Raw genomic sequence first — 20000 nt, 5'->3', positions numbered from 1 at the left:
ATTACACTTCATTTAGTTTTTGGAGTCTATAGTTCATCAGTTAGTGAACATTCATCCAGTTTCACGTGTCATGCATGGCCTAACAGTACTTGCATCACACCATTAGATATTATCCATTAATACAACATTGTCCTCAATATTCAGATGGATTTATGTCTTGAAACAGGATCTCTCAGACAATCTGTGATGTGACCTCCATCAGTGGCTCAGAAATAGTAACTTATTTTGTCAGTGGGAAAATTTCATGAAATACAAATACTTCAGGTGGGATAGTATCTCACAGAGATATCTTACTAAAGGATAGAAAGCCTAAACAACATGTGTTAGTCAAATGTCCTCAGAAATACTTGGTCTGGGATATAAACCTCTTCTACAGCATCAACAGAATGGTTTGGAGGGACAGGTATATCTTACAGAGGACACTGCTGCTCAGAAACAGACTTCCACTGACATGAAACATAACTCATCCCTGTCGATATTCAAGCACAACTTGGCCTATGGATGGGAAACAGAATATTTACCCCAGGACTACTACTGGATGAGGCAGTTCTTAAATGCTTTATCCCATCCATGGGGTCCTCACAAATTATCAATGGTATGATCCCAGTTATTTTCACTAATGATAAAGCATAATTATTGGCCATGGGATGGATAAAGCTAGTCTCTAACCAAATAGGATAGGTTAACTCAAGCACAAAAAGGGAAACTGGCTAGGCTTAAAATTGCCCTCAAGGGCCGGTAGCTTTGTACTTACCTATGAAGCTATAATAAGCCAAACATATCCTAAATTAAAAAACGTAATTTAATACAAAAAAGAGACAGACAGAAAGACAAAGCAATGGAATAATTCTGCAAGACAACACTTAATTCAGGAAATCACATCAATAACAGTGTTTTGCCATGGAAATGAGTCTAATGCAGCATGCATTTCTGCTATTAGGTAAGTGCTAGTCTAGCTGCCTTTGCAGGCCACTTTAAGCCTAGCCAATTTCCCTTCAAAGGTGAGAATCAAACCACTATTTACACAATACTGCATTTATCTTGATTATCTTTGCTGCATTTCATTTAAAAGACTAACTCATACAATAGGTTGTAAAGCAAAATTCCTCTAAAGCAAGTACCTCACCAAATATAAAAATTCTAACACTAGAACTTAGATTTAAGAGGTTTCCAGTTAAAATGTTAACATTCATTCTGGCATTAGTTTCTAGTGTTGCCTACTGGCATCAGAAATAGTCTGTGTGACATACTCAGGAACACAAACTAGTTGTTAAATGGCAGTGGATGAAATAGAACATGACATTTTCCATCTCATAAGTCTGATATTCTTGTCTCTGTTTACTGCTGTAATGCTGAAGTCACAAATTTCTTCTTAAACTGTTTTGTCAGTATTTCATCAGTGGAAGAAAGTATATTCCTCTCCACAGGTGCTATATATTTCAGACGGGATCAGAATAAATTTGTGGTTCCATTAAACAACCATTCCCCATGAGCATGAGAAGCTTCTGTGGAGCAGATGGAGTGTACCACTGGTGAGACCCTGAAATGGAAACAAAAATGTAAATCAGCTCCGCAGCTTTTGTTAGGTATTTAATTGTTATGAGTGGGTACCTGCAAAGAACAAAACAGTTATTTTTTGAAACTTGGGGAGGGATATCATCTTCAAAGTATAGAACTAAATTGCATGAAATGTTTTCTAAGCCTGACCTACATGTATTATCAGTTGTTTATACTCCACTGCTAGGCTGAATATAGAACAAAGTATTGTAAAAAATTAAAACACAATTAATAATAATAATAATAAAATTAGACTTACCCTTTCCGCATTTAAGCCCCAAATCACATAGATATTGAAATACATCTCTACAGTAAATCATCAGAAGATGCACAGAACTTCCCAGTTAATGAAATAACTGAAAACCCTTAATGGATTTCTTATCAGTATTTAGATACTGTAGTAGTACAGTACACTGAGCAGATAACTCTACTATGAATAACTGACTTCCTGAAAGTAGGCTTGATAAAAGGGCGAAAAAAATACCTGAAATTGAAAAGGGTGAAAAAAATCATTTTTACTTGTTTTTTGCAAAGGGGCAAGTCCCCTAGACTCCCCGATGTGGGGGGCTTGTTGCCCATACCACCCACACTTATATATACCAACTCTACAGTTCACCAACTTGAAGAAGGGAGAAATCTTCCAAAACAAGAGAATCATCATTGCAGCACACACTTTGAAACTGCACCAGCAGTGATTTTTCAGTGGGAAACAGAATTTGGCGTCTTTTTTTTCGTTCTTTTTACTACAGATGCTCAAGGAATTTTATGTCAAGCTTGTGTAGGGAACTAAGTAATCTGATTTATTAAAATTAACTCTTTAAGCTTTAACTAATTCCTGGTATGCTGAGCAGCAATCACCAGGTTCCTAAAATTTCACCTGACTTTCATACACTAGCTTTGCTCAGAAGGTTCTTGTTGGTCATTAAGCATTATATTATTGCGCTGGTTTATTAGTTTATGTTCCACAAACCACTTTGTTAGGTTTTGCAGGTCAGTGAGATGATTATGTCACCATTTTTAGATGCATCTATTATTATTATTATTAATATTATTATTATTATTATTATCATCAATAATAATAATCAGGTAGCGCTACTAGACAGAAGTGACTTTTTCATGAGGGCTCTATAAGAACTGGTCTTGTTACAGTGGGTAAGTGACACATAGAATCACACACTTTAGACCCAGGGTGAATTTCTCTTTACTAACTCCTAGTATTAGTAATTTCTGCTATGCAAGCAGACAGTAATCAGGTGCTCCTACAGAGCAAATTGTTCTTTTTACAGACCTGTGAAGCAAAAAAACGTGGTATACAGGCAAGCACTAAAGTAACAAAACAACACACATTTCCCTACTCTATCGACACGTAGTAGGTTATGTCCTAATTGTAAAGCATTATCACATGAAAAGGATACATGCACCAAAGCAGTATAAAAATGAATAGCATATGATAAGTTAGCAACATGTAATCCAATAATATGTCTCGGAGAAGCTCATAGTGCAAGGAAAGAAGGCAACCAACACAGCTACCAAACTTGTGTTTCTTTAATTCCCTTTTAAATATCAGTGTTACTTTAACAAGATTCAACATCTTGCAGTGTGGTTCATGAGCGTCTCACTTAGGATGTAATATCCAGTGACCACACTAAATTAACTAAAGTAGCCCTTGTGATAAATGAGGATCTGGTGAGTAAAGAAATGCTGCAGCGTGTAAGGAAATGTTGCCCATAATCGTCTGTACCTGCAAATAGTCTCTTGTGATCAGTATACTACCCCAGTAAACAAACAAAATAAATACTGCCAGACCATAAAGTGACACTTAAAATTCTTAGGTATTTTGAAGAGGGGCACATTTGTGTATCTTTTTGTCAAATCACACAAGTCTTTAATATACTGCTATAAGTCTGACAACTCTTAATGCAAGATGGCTACAAAGAATGTGCCAATGCAAAGCAGTATAAGTGCAGTAAAATGCACATTATAACTGAATATTTCAATCACATTATAAGAAAGCACCCAGTCCTATAGAAAGAGTCTATTTTTTTTTGAAAATGTTCTTTATTGATTTTTTAATCTACAAGAGCAGATGCATATATTAAGTGCTATGTCACAATCCCTTGCATTTTCTTAATTACATTTATTTATTTTATTTATTATTTTATTTTGCATTTGTTAACCGGGATAGTCCAACTGGATTAATGTCCATTTTCATTGGAGGCCCGGGGAGAAAAGCTCCAAGGCAGACAGATAAGTAATAACAAAGAAGGCATATTACCAAGGTAGACAGATAAGTAATAATAAAGAAGACATATTACAGATGAGATATTTACAAATGACATGAGCAGACATGAAATAGACAATATCACAAGTTTGAGTTTCCCCTAGTAACAGTCAGGGGAAAAATAACAGTAATTTGATTAATAGATTATATACATTCATGGTGAGAGTTAGCCAGGCTTGTTACAGTGGCAAAGCCAGTTTAGTGCCTGATGTTGTTTGAGTTTAGCTTTGAATTGGGATAGGGAGGAGAGCAAAGTAATGTTAGCTGGAAGGAGGTTCCATGCTTTGCCTGCAGAGTTTGCAAAGAGGGAGTCACCAGTTACCGTGTTAATTTTAATTGTCTTAATTTGTAGTCTGTTTGAGGATCGGAGCAGTCTTGGATTGTTGTGGGGAGTGATCATATTTTTAAGAGCTGGTGTGTTATCTGGATAATAGAAGATTTTATGAGCCATAATCAAAAGGTTATATTGGATTAGACTGGGAAGTTCTAGCCACCCAAGCTGTTTAAGGTTGATGCAATGGTGTGTTCTAAAAGGTAGACCAGTGGCAAACCTGGCAATGTGATTGTAACAGATTGAGATTCTATTAAGTACAGTTTTATTAAGATTAGAGAGAAGGGGGATGCATATAAAAGTGTTGAAAGTATACATACATACATAACACCATCAAGTTTCTCAGTAGCCATATCCTTCAGTTCTTAGTAAACATAATCTTGACACAAACTAATCTTCCCCTACTATTGTGCATGTATAATTTATACAACTTCTATAAAAAGCATACCATTCTAATCCCAGAGCATTCTGCTAATATCTATACAAGTAATTAAAATCTATTATGAAATAGTTAATCATTAATTTTCATGAATTAAGGTAAATTCAGTTATATAATAGCTAAGATGAATGCACCTAATAAATCTTTGCAGTCAAAAAATCATATCTGTCATCTACTATTCGATACTCCTTTCTTTCCCTCCTAGTTTTTACTCAGTATATAATTCCAGTAATTGTCTGGATCCCTTTCCCATCACCTATTTGAATCTAAGATCTTAGTATAAACTGATCTTTTATTTTAAGTCAGTACTAAAATTCCAGTGGTTATTTTCACGTCTTTATAATCCCTCTGCCAACATCTAGGCATCTATGCCTGACTCATTACCCTAAGACAATAATGCTGAAAAAAATATCTTTGTCTCCTTCACCACTCCCTCCTGTACTTCTCTGTTTATCCATCCCCATCTCCATATTATATTAAGTCTTATTATATACCCATATCTAACCGTGAACTAACATTATACTGATAAAGTTAATTTTGACTTGTAATTATCTCAAGGTCATTATTTATTTCACTTGCACCTTACTTGAGGGAGCACTGTCTTGGAAAACATTCATATCGAACAGTATCTAACACATAACACGTTACATATTCACACTGCCAGGTCATACAATGGTTCTGCCAAACCCATGCCTCAGACTAACCAACATGGTTATAGCATGTTGAATATTATTACCCAGTAGATTTATTTTGGTAATGACAAACAACAACAAATAAACTCTAAGCCAATGCAGTCTGCTTTCTTGGTTTTGAGATTTGAAGAAAATTGGAATGACTGACATAAAGTATTATTACTACAGTAATCATTCCTGTCCATGCATCAGACATAATACTGTTAATAAAGAAAAGCTCCTTGAAGTGCTGCTCAGAAATAGGTAACCAAATGTTTCCTCACCATTATATGGCCAAGATGTCTGAATTCCAGCCCTTTCATAAAAATGACTACACCAGTCTCCACTTTTACAGATTGTCTTTGCATATATACCTACACACACACACACACACACACACACACACACACACACACAAATATATATATATATATATATATATATATATATATATATATATATATATATATACATATATATATATATATATATATATATATATATATATATATATATATTTTTTTTTTTTTTTTATTTACATTTGTTTATTGGGAAATTCCAACAGACACAGGTCCATTTTCAGCAGAGGCCCAGGGGGAAAAGCTCCACAATACAAGAAAAATCAATGAATGAAATACAGAGTTACAAAACAGATACATGCAGAAAACTTTGCTATAACAATTAAACAAACATAGTCTTGAACAGAGACTTCTAATATCCAAGTAATAGAAAATTTCAGTAATTCTGATATAGATATGATGAAGGATATTCAGGTACAGTATGATACTTTGAGATAATAACCAAATATATACATCGAAATATATATACAGAAATTCAACTAGTAATATTTATCAAACTTGGAGGAAGTGAAAAAGGTAGACATAGTGGAAATATACTGGTAGGACGAAGAGGCACACCAGGGGAAGAAAGGTTGAAAGGAGTATGAGAAGAGAACATATGAGTTGATAGTGGTAGTCAAAAAAGTAACAGCAGACTAGAGTCAAGCTCAAAAGAGTCTTCTTTTACTGCTGTTTCTGCCAAGCCCATTCCCTTGGCTATAGTTTTGCTAGATAGTAAGTAGGGACAGTGGGAATCTCGTTCATCCATTCATATGCGTCACTAATTGGATGACGAGGCATTTGACTACTTTAACAGAGTCATAGTTACTCCCACCGTTTACCCGCGCTTCATTGAATTTCTTCACTTTGACATTCAGAGCACTAGGCAGAACTCACATCACGTCAACACCCATCTTGGGCCTTCATGATGCATTGTTTTAATTAAATAGTCAGATTCCCCCAGTCAGCACCAGTTCTAAGTCAGCTTTTAGCTGCCGGAGGATGCGGGATGCCGGATGGGACCAGCACTCGCCACAGCCAGGGTGATCCTCAGGAAGGGCCTGGCATGCATCCAGAGTCACTGCCGCCAGCTCCCCCCCAGGAGGGGGAAGCACAGTGAGGGGGTGACATGCTGTCCAGCTGCAGAACATGCCCAGCCCCTCTTTACGCACGAGCCCAACCAACCCAGCCCTTACTGCCAATCCTTATCCCAAAGTTATGGATCTGGCTTGCCGACTTCCCTTACCTACATATATATATATATATATATATATATATATATATATATATAAATAGCCCATGACCAACATTTACACTGCACCACAACATAATACTATTTACTAATGGCCACTATAAAAATTGCTGACCTCTTCAACTATACGTCGGTATAGACGTTACTCCATAATCAAACAATTTTAAACCTTCTGTAGTTGAGCATGGGCAGAAATATGAAGATAATCTTAATTATTTGTAATCTTAAATGTTACTTAATTTAAGTTACTTGCAGTGAGTAACTCTAAACTGAGATTTTTTTTGCAGCTATTTAATAGTACCATATCCTCACTAAAGCACTAAACAGCAAACTAATATTTATTACTTACAGCTGCACTTTAAAATATATACATGCATATCTATTTACTAACTCTAAAAGTTGCTTCAGTTCAGTTAAAACAGAAGATGAACACCTTATTTTCCCCCTTGCATCAGCTAGGTGCCCTCATGAATATTATTTAAAAAATATTAATAATTAAACTGAAAATTATGACACTTTTTGTCTGTGGCAATAAACTTTGCTTTAAACTCATGATCTATTGCAAAAAAGTGGGAATTTACTTTAATTATTAAAGAAGTTGCTCTGAACTAAGCAAATGTTTAGGTATAATTCTATCACCTAAGTCAAAGATAATGGAAATTCCCCTTTTTATTGCGTACAATATTCAGAAATGGGAATCTGAAGCCTATATCTTTAGAAATGATATCCAAACCCTACATTGCATGATGGCATTGCAAGATCAACCTCTCATTTGCCCCATGTGCATTAAATGTATTTTTAAGTTGCATATCAGTCTACAAGAATTATTGTCACATACACATACACTACACAACTTCCTACGTCTTGCATAAATTTAAGTTGAATCCCTCTATACTTCTATTAACCATGACATGCATTGTACTATTACAAGCTCTTGTATGTCCTGTAAGTAAATGCAGCCATGTTCAACATACCCTCCCAAACTAGAATTTCATATCATGAAGTTCCATAGCTTTAAACAACACTACTGCCTAATCAATATATATGTTTTTTCAGGTGGAAATGTTAATTATATTATTGCGTCAAGCCCATGTTCTATACACAAAAAGTATCTCTTCTCTGACTCATAATGTTCCTCACAGACATCTCCCACTTCCACTGACCTTGCAGATTCTTCCTTATTGGAAGTATTTATGTATTCGTTGAAGGTTGTGCGTCAGGGCTGGTAACTCGGCACGTAAAAAATCAACTACCAATCATTAGCAGATCGGAGTTCCTCTGTGGCAACCCCTAACCAGGAAAAGCTGAAAGACACAACAACAACATAAAGCTTTTTTTATTGTTTCACTGCATTTATGTACTGTTTTATACTGTTTTAACATTACTTAACTGTAAACTGCTTTTTCATACTGAGAGTTGTATTTTCTGTTTGTGAGCGCTCTATCCGAGCTTTTCTGTGCATTTTTGTCTGTTTACAGTTAAAAGCATTCTCTTGTCTGCTCCTTGATCTGTTTAAAACTTTAATTTAGTGGCTACAGCTAGGAACTGTAATTTTTCCTACCCACCCTCCCTAGTGTTGTGTGTTCTTATACTTGGTGGCTTTGCAGTTGCCCGCCCATACTGTATATTTGATCTGTGACACTCCTCCCAGTCTAGTGTCATTAGTTCACTCAATCTAATAGACAGGAACAAAGTATTTTTGAGTTTCATCACTACCTTTTCTACTGACGCCCATCTTTTAAGATCTATTTTGACTAAGAATTGGTGTTTTTTATTTGATGATGCCAATATTAGACAACAGGTAGGCGATATTCCCAAAATAGTATTTAGAAAGGGTCTGAACTTGAAGAACATCATTAAGGGGGTTAATGTAAGATGCCATGAACCCCATCGGGGCATGTATAAATGCCAGGCTTGCCATTGGTGTCAATATATACAAGTTGGTAGTAAATTCAGTATTAGAGGGAAGACCTATGGCATCAAGGACAAATTTAACTGTAACACCAAGGGTTTAGTTTATTTGGCTATGTGCTCAAAATGTCCAGCTTTTTATGTGGGCAAGACTGGGAGGCCACTCAAGAGCAGGATTTATGAGCACATTTATGCGATTAACAAATTGAACTTAAATAATGCATTAGCCAGACATATTAACAGTCTTCCTGAACATGAATTTATATTTTTAGTCATTGAAAAAGTCTATGAAAATGTGAGAGGGGGACCTATGGATTTGAAAATTGAGGAAAAGGAATTCATTTGGCAACTTAGATTAAATGCCTTTTCTACCCCTGGCTTAAATGACTCCGTATCTATTAAAAGTATATTAAAATTGAAGGCTTTAATGAGATGATTCTTATGTATAGAGATACGCATACATGTTCATGTTTATTTGTTTAACATTCATTTTTTGTATCTTGTTTATTGGATGTATTTAGATATGTTCAAAACAGGTTTACTATTATTTTTTGGAGGTTTGGTTCTTTAATCGGAGGCTTGGTTTTAAAAGGAAATTATGTCATTTAAATTAACCTTTTTACATTTAAATAAGAGTGCACTTGTAATTTGTGTTGTCTGATGAAGTTTGCTTAATGCAGTAAATGAAAGCGCTCACTTTATATTTTAATTTGGTTTTCTTCCATTTTGTGTATTTTTACAAGTTTGTGTTTTTTTAGCATTTGGTTTCAATCTAATAGAGAACATTTGTGAAGGCCAACCCACTCAGATTCTTAATGTTGAATTAACTTCTGATCCAGCTTTCTCCATTTCCACTTTACTGGAAAAAAAATTCTAAGCTTGCTTCCCCCCTTTCCTGTGGCAGGTCAGATACGGATTTGCTGTGTCCAGGACTGTTTGTGAGCTCCTAAGCCCCCCCCCCACTTAACTGGGGTTAAACTATTCCTGGCGCCATAAAGTCTGTTCTTCAAAATTTCCCTTGCAACTAGCCAGCTTTTTAGTTTTAGCATTCATCTGTTTCTTTGATCTTGGCACTTGTTCAGAACTCATTGTAAGCACTAAATAAGTTACAAATTACTACAGCACTCAACTTTCCTCACTTGTCTAGAGGAAAACAGTTTTTAGTACTTAATAAATAAGCACCTATTCAGGCATGTCTAAAGGTCAGCTCCCGGTGTTTTCTCCTGTCTACCTGATGAATCTGGGCATCTTGGGACAATGCAGCAATTGCCTCATGTACACAGACAACCCTCTCCTCCTACCACCCAACACTACGACATGTGAGAGATGCACTTATATAGCCAAACTGGAAGCAAAGCTCTCTTCACCAAAGACTGGACTAGACAGTCAAGAGGAGAAGGTAAACACTTGCACCGCACCACACTCATCACATAGTCCCTCAAAACCTACACCACCAAAACACGCACACAGAAGCACAAAACACACACCTACATTCACGGAGACTCTCAGTACAAATCTGCCCAAACAACAGAGACCTCCAAAGCTGAAATGCAAGCAACCTCCACCCCCCATCACAACCCAAATGACACATAGTCCACATACTCAGTGTGCCACTCAACTACAGCCCATAAGGCATAACGTACCCAACACTCTAGTCATAGGTGACTCTATAGTCAGGCACACTGATGTTCCACTCACCAGGCTAAACAAGGAAAAAGTTACTGTCAGCTGCCTGTTAGGTGCCAGGATCCACCACATAATGCACGCACTCAGGTCACTCCACAACAAGTACAAATATGACTCTGTCATTGTCCATGTTGGTGTGAATGACCTGAGACGTACCTCCCTGGACTACATGAAAAGAGACATGGAGGAGCTCTCCGATTTTGTAGCCCGGGCTGGTATGACCCTAGCCCTGAGTAGCATCCTGCCATCACCCAGAATAACACCACAGTACAAGGACAAAATGATTGACTTTAACAATTGGCTAATATTAATAATATAATATATTGGTGTCATTCTAAGGGAATCCAGTATCTGTCTGCCTGGGATGACATGATCGACAGACCACAATGCTTTGCCAGAGATGGCCTGCACCTGTCGCCCTTGGGATTCCGGATACTGGCAAAGGCTCTTGCCACCCATATAGTGCCTTTTTTAGGCAAGGTTCAAATGACAAATTCACCACCATAACAGGTTACAAGCAAACAAAATCTGAGGGTAATGCTACTCAATGCTAGAAGTCTAAACCTCAAAATGCACTCACTTGAGGCACTCCTTAAAATGGAGAACATTGACATCCGTGCAGTGACAGAGACCTGGTTCAAAGCTCCAGAGAGCACCCCTGCATTACCAGACTGTAATTCATACCACACTTTTCGGCCACCAAACCCGGTCCGAAACACTAAAGGTGGAGGTGTGTCCATATTCATTAAGGATATCCACACCTCCAAGCTAGTTGCTCAGCATAATGCAGCCGAGATTATCCAAGTTCAACTAACTTTGGGCAAAACTGAAATCCAGATTGTAGCTTGCTATAGACCCCCCACCATGCCCCAGGATTCCCACTCCTCTTTTCTTGATACACTGGAAAATATTAAGGTACAACCCAACACTCTAATAATGGGTGATTTCAACTACCCTACCAATAACTGGGAAAACTACTCATGTACCAACTCTTTTGCTCAAAGTTTTCTGGAAATCATCAATTCCAATGCCTTGGATCAACTTATCCACATCCCCCAAAAGGGCAGCAATATCCTAGACCTGGTCATCACCAACATGGGTGACTGGTGTTCCACACCAGAGGTCAGCTCCTTGTTGGACAGATCCGACCACAAGCTAATCACCCTAGACATCCACATCCTGCTCCCACCCCCCATTAGGAAAACAACCATAAAAAAATTCTCCAAAGCCAACTTCACGCTTCTTAAGACAGAAGTGGCAAACTTCACAACACCCATGCAGATGGACAATAGAGGTACGACTGCTGAATCCAATACAAATGCACTTTATAAGCACTTACACGAGTGCATGGATCGTGCTATCCCTAACAGAACCAAGATGCTATCCTCAAAAAAGGAAGCCAATCTGGTGGTCGTCCGCCATAAACAAACTATACAACAGAAGAAATAAACTGTTGCAAAAAAGAGTAAAATCCCACGATTGGAGGAACTTCCTGGTCAGCCTCAGTAAGGAGCTGAGATCCCTCATTAAATCCTCCAAAGCTAGTTATGAAAACAAAATTGCCACTGATTCTAAAGACAACCACAAAGCATTCTATAGCTATGTCAAAAATCTCAATGTTAACACTCACATCTGCTCTGAGTTACAGCACAATGACACTAAATATACAGAACCAACTGATATTGCCAACATCCTGGCAGATAGGTTCAGTGGTAACTTTACCCCCCTCTCACCCCCTAAAGGGCCCATCTTTATACCGGAAGAATGCAAAGGTCCTGTAATCACGGCTGCACAGGTAAAAACCTTACTCTCTAAAGCCAAGAACACAGCATCCATGGGACCTGACAACATCCCAGGCTGCCTTCTACATGAACTACAGAATGAACTGGCACCCCACCTAAGTACCATGTTCAATCATAGCCTCACCTCAGGCTTTGTGCCCACTGAATGGGGCACCATGACAGTTATCCCACTCCACAAAGGGGGGGGGCACAACAGACCCCAGGAACTACCACCCCATTAGCCTGATGAGCCTCGCCTGCAAGGCCATGGAACGTATCATCATGGAACTCATTAAAAGAGAAATTGGAGATCTCCAAACTCTGGACCCACACAGTTTGGGGTTGTAAAAGGCAGGTTATATCTCCTAAACCTGACAGACTTCTTTGAAGTAGTCACCAAAGCCATAGATGAGGGTAAGGTGGTTCACATAGCCTATCTAGATCTCGTCAAGGCGTTCAACACCATCCCCCACTCTGGAATTATAGATAAACTCACTAAACTAGGTATAAATCCCTATGTCACAAGATGGGTTGTCAACTGGCTTACTGAAAGAACCCACACTGTGAAAGTAGCAGACTCCAAATCAGACTTCAGACCAGTGACAAGTGGAGTACCACAGAGTTCAGTCCTGGGTCCTCTCCTGTTTGGTATCTATTTTTCTGAAGTACAGGCTAACACAGAAGGTCTTTGGCTAACTAAATTCACAGATGACTGCAAACTAGGAGCCATAATCGAAACTCCTAATGATGTGGACATCCTACAAAAAGGCCTCACTGAGACAGATGCCTGGTGTCAAAGACATGGTCTCAAGCTCAGTGCCAAAAAGTGCATTGTCATCCCCTTTGGTAAAAACTCTGTACCCATGAACTACCACATAGGCGGTAGTCTACTAAACACCTAAAGTGTGATAAGAGACCTTGGGACACAGGTGGACAGTAGTCTCTCCTTTGATAATCACATCGCCACAGTGGTTAGGAAATCCTTCTATGTGGCACACCTCATCACAAAAGGTTTCTCATCCAGAAAAAAAGAGGTCATTGTTCGCCTCTACTCATTACTCATTAGACCCATTATAGAGTACAATGCCCCTTTTGGTATGTACCTCACAAGACATCTACAACAACTGGAAAGGCTGCAAAAATACCTCACAAAGAGGATTACTGGCCTCAAACAGATGCCTTATGCAGACCGTCTCAAAAAACTCCAGCTTTACTCCGTCGCATATCGCCTACTCAGAGGCGATCTCTGCCTAACATACAAAGCTATGGCAAACCCAGAGCTGTTGGACATGCTCCACTTAAAGAAATCCCAATCCCTCCGAGCTACATGCTCTAGGGACCTAAACCTTGTCACCACAATAAACAGAACATGTTGGAGGAATCGATTCCTGTCCCAGAGACTTCCCATACTCTGGAACAGACTACCTATCTATGTCAAACAGAGCTCCTCATTAGCACTCTTCAAGAAAAATCTTGATGATTGGATGGGTAATAGGAAATTCACCCCAGGGATCACTTCGGTGGTTCTACTTGACTGGGGCACAGGAGAATAATTTTCTTGGGTGGCGAAAGCCAGGGTACCTTTTTGGCTAGGCTTGTATAGGCCCTAGGGCCAATAGCCTAGTACCTACCTATGAACCTATGCACCTGTTCATGATTGTTAATATCGTACCATTCAGAAATACATGCAATACAGCAAGAAGTTAGTCTCTGTTTCATTTTCCTCTTTTGTACTCCTTAATAGCCTTAACAAACTGCAGTCTCTCTCGGAATATAACCTCTAAGTAATCATGATCATAACTTTCAGCTTTATATATTTTCACAAAATGTCCAAATTTTTCCATCATATTTTTGGGCTGTTGCTCATAAAATTGTGGTTTTCTGGGAAATCATTGCCAAATCTTTGTGGCCTGATATCAGGCAATAATGACAGACATTTGAGATTCAGACTTCATACCCTTTAGAAAATTCATGCTAATGCAAAAACTGTTATTCTATCAGTTTTCTAAGTTTGCAAGAGCAATATTTAAACATTACCCCTATTTTGGGGCCTTTGTCCTCCAATTATTTATGGCTTTGTCCAGATTTCTTGCTCTCAGAGGCTGAGAGCTATGAACATAATTGATGTACACAAAGTGTCCATCCACAATAATTCACTTTCCTGGGTGAAACAATTGCCAAAATACTTGTTCTTTTTCATATTAAGTTAAATAGTGACTCAGAATAATTCTAGATTTCCCATATATCCACAGATTTAGCAGCAATGGCAAATATGACAACAAAGCATTCAAAAGACTTTTCCAATGTGCCATCTTAATTTTAATGAAATGCAACAAATATTTCTTTTTTTCTGTTTTGAAAACACCGACCAGGCCCACATTTTTTCTTCCAAATTTTAACTCACATGGAAACCAACTGCTGTTGCACATTATTTCATATGACTAATATGTTTCTGTTGTATGGTCTCAGATTTCACTAACCTGATGCATGAAAGGTAACATTATGACTTGCTGATCACGTAAAAACTTATGATGGGTTGCTGATCATGTAAAAACTTACTATGCTCAACTTCAGTTGTTTCCAAACATAATAAATATACAGCCAGCAATCCATTACAGTGTCACAAGTCATGCCTACTTTTCTGTTGACTGTCTTCTCATTACTATTGAGTCAGATTAGTTTTTAATATCTTCACCATAGCACTTTGATTGAGTGTACGTTTTATGTACCACTGCACCAACCATTTCCTTCTTTAAAATTAGATTGCCTGCATTGTTTCATCTCTTTTGCCACTATTTGGTAGATAATGCCCCTGTGCTATATTTCTCAAAGGACTGCATCAGACTACCTAGCTTAACTTAGACAAAGGATATTTTGAACCACATTAAATGATGCGACAAAGGCACACAACCAACTTTGTAAAGTATCACAAGTCTAGAAAAGATCTATTTTTGTTTAACATTTTGAAAACTAGTTAACAGTGATTGGAAAATGTAAGCCCTTGATTTATCTAGATATGTGAATATCTAATAGAAGACATCAGACTATTCCAGACTGGGATAAATTCTGCACGCTGCCTTCACTCTTCAGCCAGACATGTAGGAACAGTACTAACATTTGATCACTTTGGACAAAGCTGACCGCTGACAAGCCAGATGTCATGTCTGACATAGTTCTGCTGCATCCATGTGTCAATTTACTTGGTAGCAGTGAATAAACAAAGCAACAAATTGTTCACTTACTCCAAAAACCACACTCCAGCTGCAATGCTGGCACTCTGTTTTCAAACAGTAAGAAAAACTGTGGGTCAGGCTGTGGTCTTAATGGTATTCCTTTACTGCAATGATATGGTAAGAGGATGTATTAAACCACCAAGCTGTCTGTGTCCTGTTCATTAGGTTGTTCCTGAAACATATAGCAGTGAGACTACCCATTACAAGCCCTGACATCTGACAAAGCAGGTCAGAGAGGTTGCTTGATTTTTTTTTTTTTTTGGTCCATGCTTGACTTACCCTTTCCCACAATTTTCTGAATCCCCTCTCATCAAAGTGAAGGAAACCATATTACATGACAAACACACTAGTGAAACCAAAGACTCACATCTTATATCTCCCTCTTTCAGAAGCAAAAATAAGTGACCTTATGTTGTACAAAACTGCAAGTCCACAGATTTTTGTTGATTATTTTAAACTGTGCTTATATTTTGCTATCATTTTTGTCACTGTTTTTAGACGTGTTTCTGAGTAGTATTCCACATTTCTACTGAAAGCAGGAAGAGTTGTGTGCTAGTTGGTATTCAGATTTTACGCTAATTAGGTGTGCCGATTTTTTAGCTGGATGGACCTACTTTTCAAGGGCCTTTGTACCTATTTTTAATGCCTGCAGATTGAGAGGTATGTCAGGCGTCTATATTTGCACATCTGTACAGTTGCTAGTTTGGAATAAATCAAACTTAAGATGCTTCTGTCGATTACTGAATTCATCTTTTTTTTTTTTTTTTTTTTAAATAAGAGTTTGAATCTAAACCCCTTGTGAGTTTATAGCATAATGATGAATTTTAAATAAGATATCTCTGTATTTACAGTCTTGTTGCCAGGTTAATTTGCACACCTTGATGTCGAAGACCTGGGAAAGAAATGCTCTGGCATAAAAAGTATTGCAATGTACCAGAAAGACAGGTAGTGGCAACATCACCAGATTATAGCAGATAGACAGCAACTTTGATAAGATGAAAGAATGGATAGTTACACAAAAACATAAAACAAGTTTCTTTTAAGATCAGTCACTGTTGTAATGTCTGAAAAATAATACTGATCTCTAACAGTGTTTACTCAAAGTCTTATTACCTAGTCAGGCTCTTTTAATGATGACTAATCATAAACATAATAAATCAGAAGATTTGATGTTTAGGAAATGCATCTTTAAATCTTTAAATAATGTACATAATTAATTTGTAATGGGCTGAAAAATATATAAAACAAAAAATAACAGACTGGTTGTAAAAGTCTCCACCATCTGTAAAAAGTGTGTTAGCTTTTACAACTGCTGCAAAACCTGACTATGATGAGATCGGCTCCCTCACTAGAGCTTCATTTGTGCTCCAGCTCCGAAATATGGAGCCAACAACAGCTATCTTGCTGTTTGTTTTCCTAAAGAAACAATTTCACCAAATGTTTATGGTTTTTAAACTTGTGGCTGGAATGGACCTTATTCCTAAGACAGGGTATAGATAAAGTCCATTAAGTCGTTGGTTTTGTTTTTTTTATGTTTGCCAACATTCCTTTTTTCAGCACATGCAACATATTCAGAACTGCCTCTTTCTGTATTTAATATGGGGTTACCTGTACTGGTAACATATTTAAGTATGCTTGGAAAGTGTTTTTATTAGCCTAGTTATTCCTACCACTACTACTAGTACTATTACCATTACTACTATTACTATTACCAGTTCTACTAGTACTATTACCATTACTACTATTACTATTACTATTACCAGTTCTACTAGTACTATTACCATTACTACTATTACTATTACTATTACCAGTTCTACTAGTACTATTACCACTACCACTACTACTAGTACTATTACCATTACTACTATTACTATTACTATTACCAGTTCTACTAGTACTATTACCATTACTACTATTACTATTACCAGTTCTACTAGTACTATTACCATTACTACTATTACTATTACTATTACCACTTCTACTAGTACTATTACCATTACTACTATTACTACTATTACTATTACCAGTTCTACTAGTACTATTACCATTACTACTATTACTATTACTATTACCAGTTCTACTAGTACTATTGCCACTACCACTACTACTGCTATTATTACGATCACTACTAGAATGTTTCTGCTTGAAAGATTTGATATCTTACAACAGTATGTCATTCAGAATGTGTATTCTGAAAAAAAAATCTGTCTATATCAATAAACTGACACCATTTTGTTGAAACTTTCCACCATCAGTGAAGATGAGTGTCTGGTTGACTACAGTGTGTTTACATTAAGGTTGTTTATAATACCATAATGGTCTAAAGGCTTTGTCAATACAGGGACAACATGAGCTATAAACATTCATCTACAGCTTAAAACTGCTACCGTGCACAATTAATTCCTTGTCTTACAAGGTTTATGGACACTCCACAGACACTGTTAATAGGCAGGGGCTTATACCATTAATGCCCTTCCACCTGTACCAGGATATGCTGATAAATACTTCCTTTCAACTTCAGTGCATCTTATCTTTTCTAAGCTGGATTTCCTATTTTTCCACAACTTAACAACAAGTTTTTGTTTGTGGTCACCTTTTCATTTCTTTGGAAACTGATGCAAATTGATTATATCTGACTTCTATTCATTTTTTTCTTATTCTTTTAAGTGAGGGGAGTAAAATACATAATAGCTCCAAATGATTGCCTCTTCCCACTGTAAATGCACTGTCTTTAATCACAGCCTTACACACAATCACACACACACACACACACACACACACACACACACACACACACACACACACAAAACTTCTCACAGGCTGCATTCTTCCATCCTCCTGAATTGGAATTCTGCGCATCTTACTCAGCCTTCAGCATTACTCTGTTTGCCATAAGAAATAATACTGTAAAAGAAGGTTACCTTTATTCATCTGTGTTCCCATATATAGGAATATACATAAAACCTGCAAAAAGAAAAACAAAAAATAATATAATTCAGTTTTCTAGAATTGTCTCAGAAACCTTCCATCTAGATCATTGAAATACTGTACAGACAAAAAGTGTCACCCTATAAGTTCACAGTCAAAACTCAGAAGGAACATCATTTACAGTCCACATTTAGCACCTCTTTAAGCATACCGTTCGCCAATGTATTTCGGCCCCTACTTAATAATCTCTTTTATACAACTCTCACAGGTGGCTGATACCAGCTGTATCTTGCTAAGGGTTACAGGGGAGTTGAAGCAAATCCCGATACTCAAAAAATGTAACCCAAGATGAGATATCAGTCTAACACAGGAGGCACACACACACACACACACACACACACACACACACACACACACACACACACACACACTAAGGTTAATAATCATCTAAATATTTATGTATTCTAATGCCTTCAAAAACTTTACTGTATAATAGTTTTAATATGTTTTTACTGTATCTATTGATTTCACATATATTCAATAACAGCTGCCACTCTAATCTACTCACAGTCTGTTTTGTAAGGCACTGCCAAGCACTGCTTATCAAAACTGTACGTACCACATTGTCTTCTGTAAAATTATTAATTTTATTATGTATCACAAGTTTTGTGAAAATGAAAAATTCTTAGTGTATAATTATTACTCTCCTTTTTCATGTCTAAAATGTGTGTTGCTTTGCGTTTTGTATCCTACCCAGAAACAAAAACAAATAAATAATTAAGTTAAGTAAGCTATATGTGCAGACCCAGTGTAAAATGTTGCCATACTTAACTGAATAGTGTCACTACATTGTGATCCTGTAATGTAGCGAACTATCACTTTCAGAGTTAGTGTCATGTAAAAGGGCACTTGATTTATCGCTAATATAATGAAATGTATTATATGAAAACCTCTCACTTTCTAGAACATGGTAAGTAACTAGAAAGGTACATAAAAAGGTAGTTTCTCAATACCAGAGTATATGAAGTAGCAATATCATCTTGTAGACGAGTGATTCAGCAAAATGAAACCCTCCCTGGAACATGTGTATAGCCTCTGACACACCCTGCTCTTCCAGTAACTGTAAACCCACCTTAAAACCCTGGTGTTAATCAGTAGCACTCCTCCCCATCTTCATAATGTCTCCCTACAGCATCACCCTTCACTGACACCCACTATTACATCACTGACATTTACTCTGCCCTTCCAAGTTTAGCGAGTTCATTTTATGGGGAACTTGGCCTTACTGGCCATCAGCATGGATCCTGAAATCACCCAGCGACAGAGATACCGTGATGCAGAAAATGAACTGTTGTAATGTCGAAAGGCTGAAAAGAGTCTCCCAAAGGCTTCATATGTCATGGCTTTACTTTATTGCTCCCCTTTGGTTTAATGCTCCTTCTGTTGTATCTCCTTTGGGGATCAGTAGCAGAGTGACTATAGCCTTCCCCTCACTCTAGGAAGAAGAGTCACCTCAGGTTCCCAGTACCACAGATGATTAAGGTTATAAACTGTCAGCAAGCTGCTTTGCATAATCCAGGGTTTGATAATCC

The 20000-nt window shown here is 37.4% G+C and overlaps 1 protein-coding gene across 1 annotated transcript in view; it reads right to left on the bottom strand.

The window, feature by feature from the left end:
• Positions 1 to 783: 783 nt before the first annotated feature.
• LOC122811464 (HLA class II histocompatibility antigen, DO beta chain-like) overlaps positions 784 to 20000 on the bottom strand; it is a 99764-nt gene continuing 80547 nt past the window's right edge. Inside the window, exons 5-6 of the mRNA XM_044083319.1 lie at positions 18402 to 18444; positions 784 to 1540 (exon numbers count right to left, since the gene is read on the bottom strand). Of these exons, the coding sequence (XP_043939254.1) occupies positions 18404 to 18444 (41 nt within the window). The 3' untranslated portion in view covers positions 784 to 1540; positions 18402 to 18403. The remainder of the gene's footprint in view (positions 1541 to 18401; positions 18445 to 20000) is intronic.

The sequence above is a fragment of the Protopterus annectens genome, chromosome 9.part0 (assembly GCF_019279795.1).
Source record: "Protopterus annectens isolate FY-2018-M chromosome 9.part0, PAN1.0, whole genome shotgun sequence".
Lineage (NCBI taxonomy): Eukaryota > Metazoa > Chordata > Ceratodontiformes > Protopteridae > Protopterus > Protopterus annectens.
This window is presented reverse-complemented; position numbering and strand designations above follow the sequence as displayed.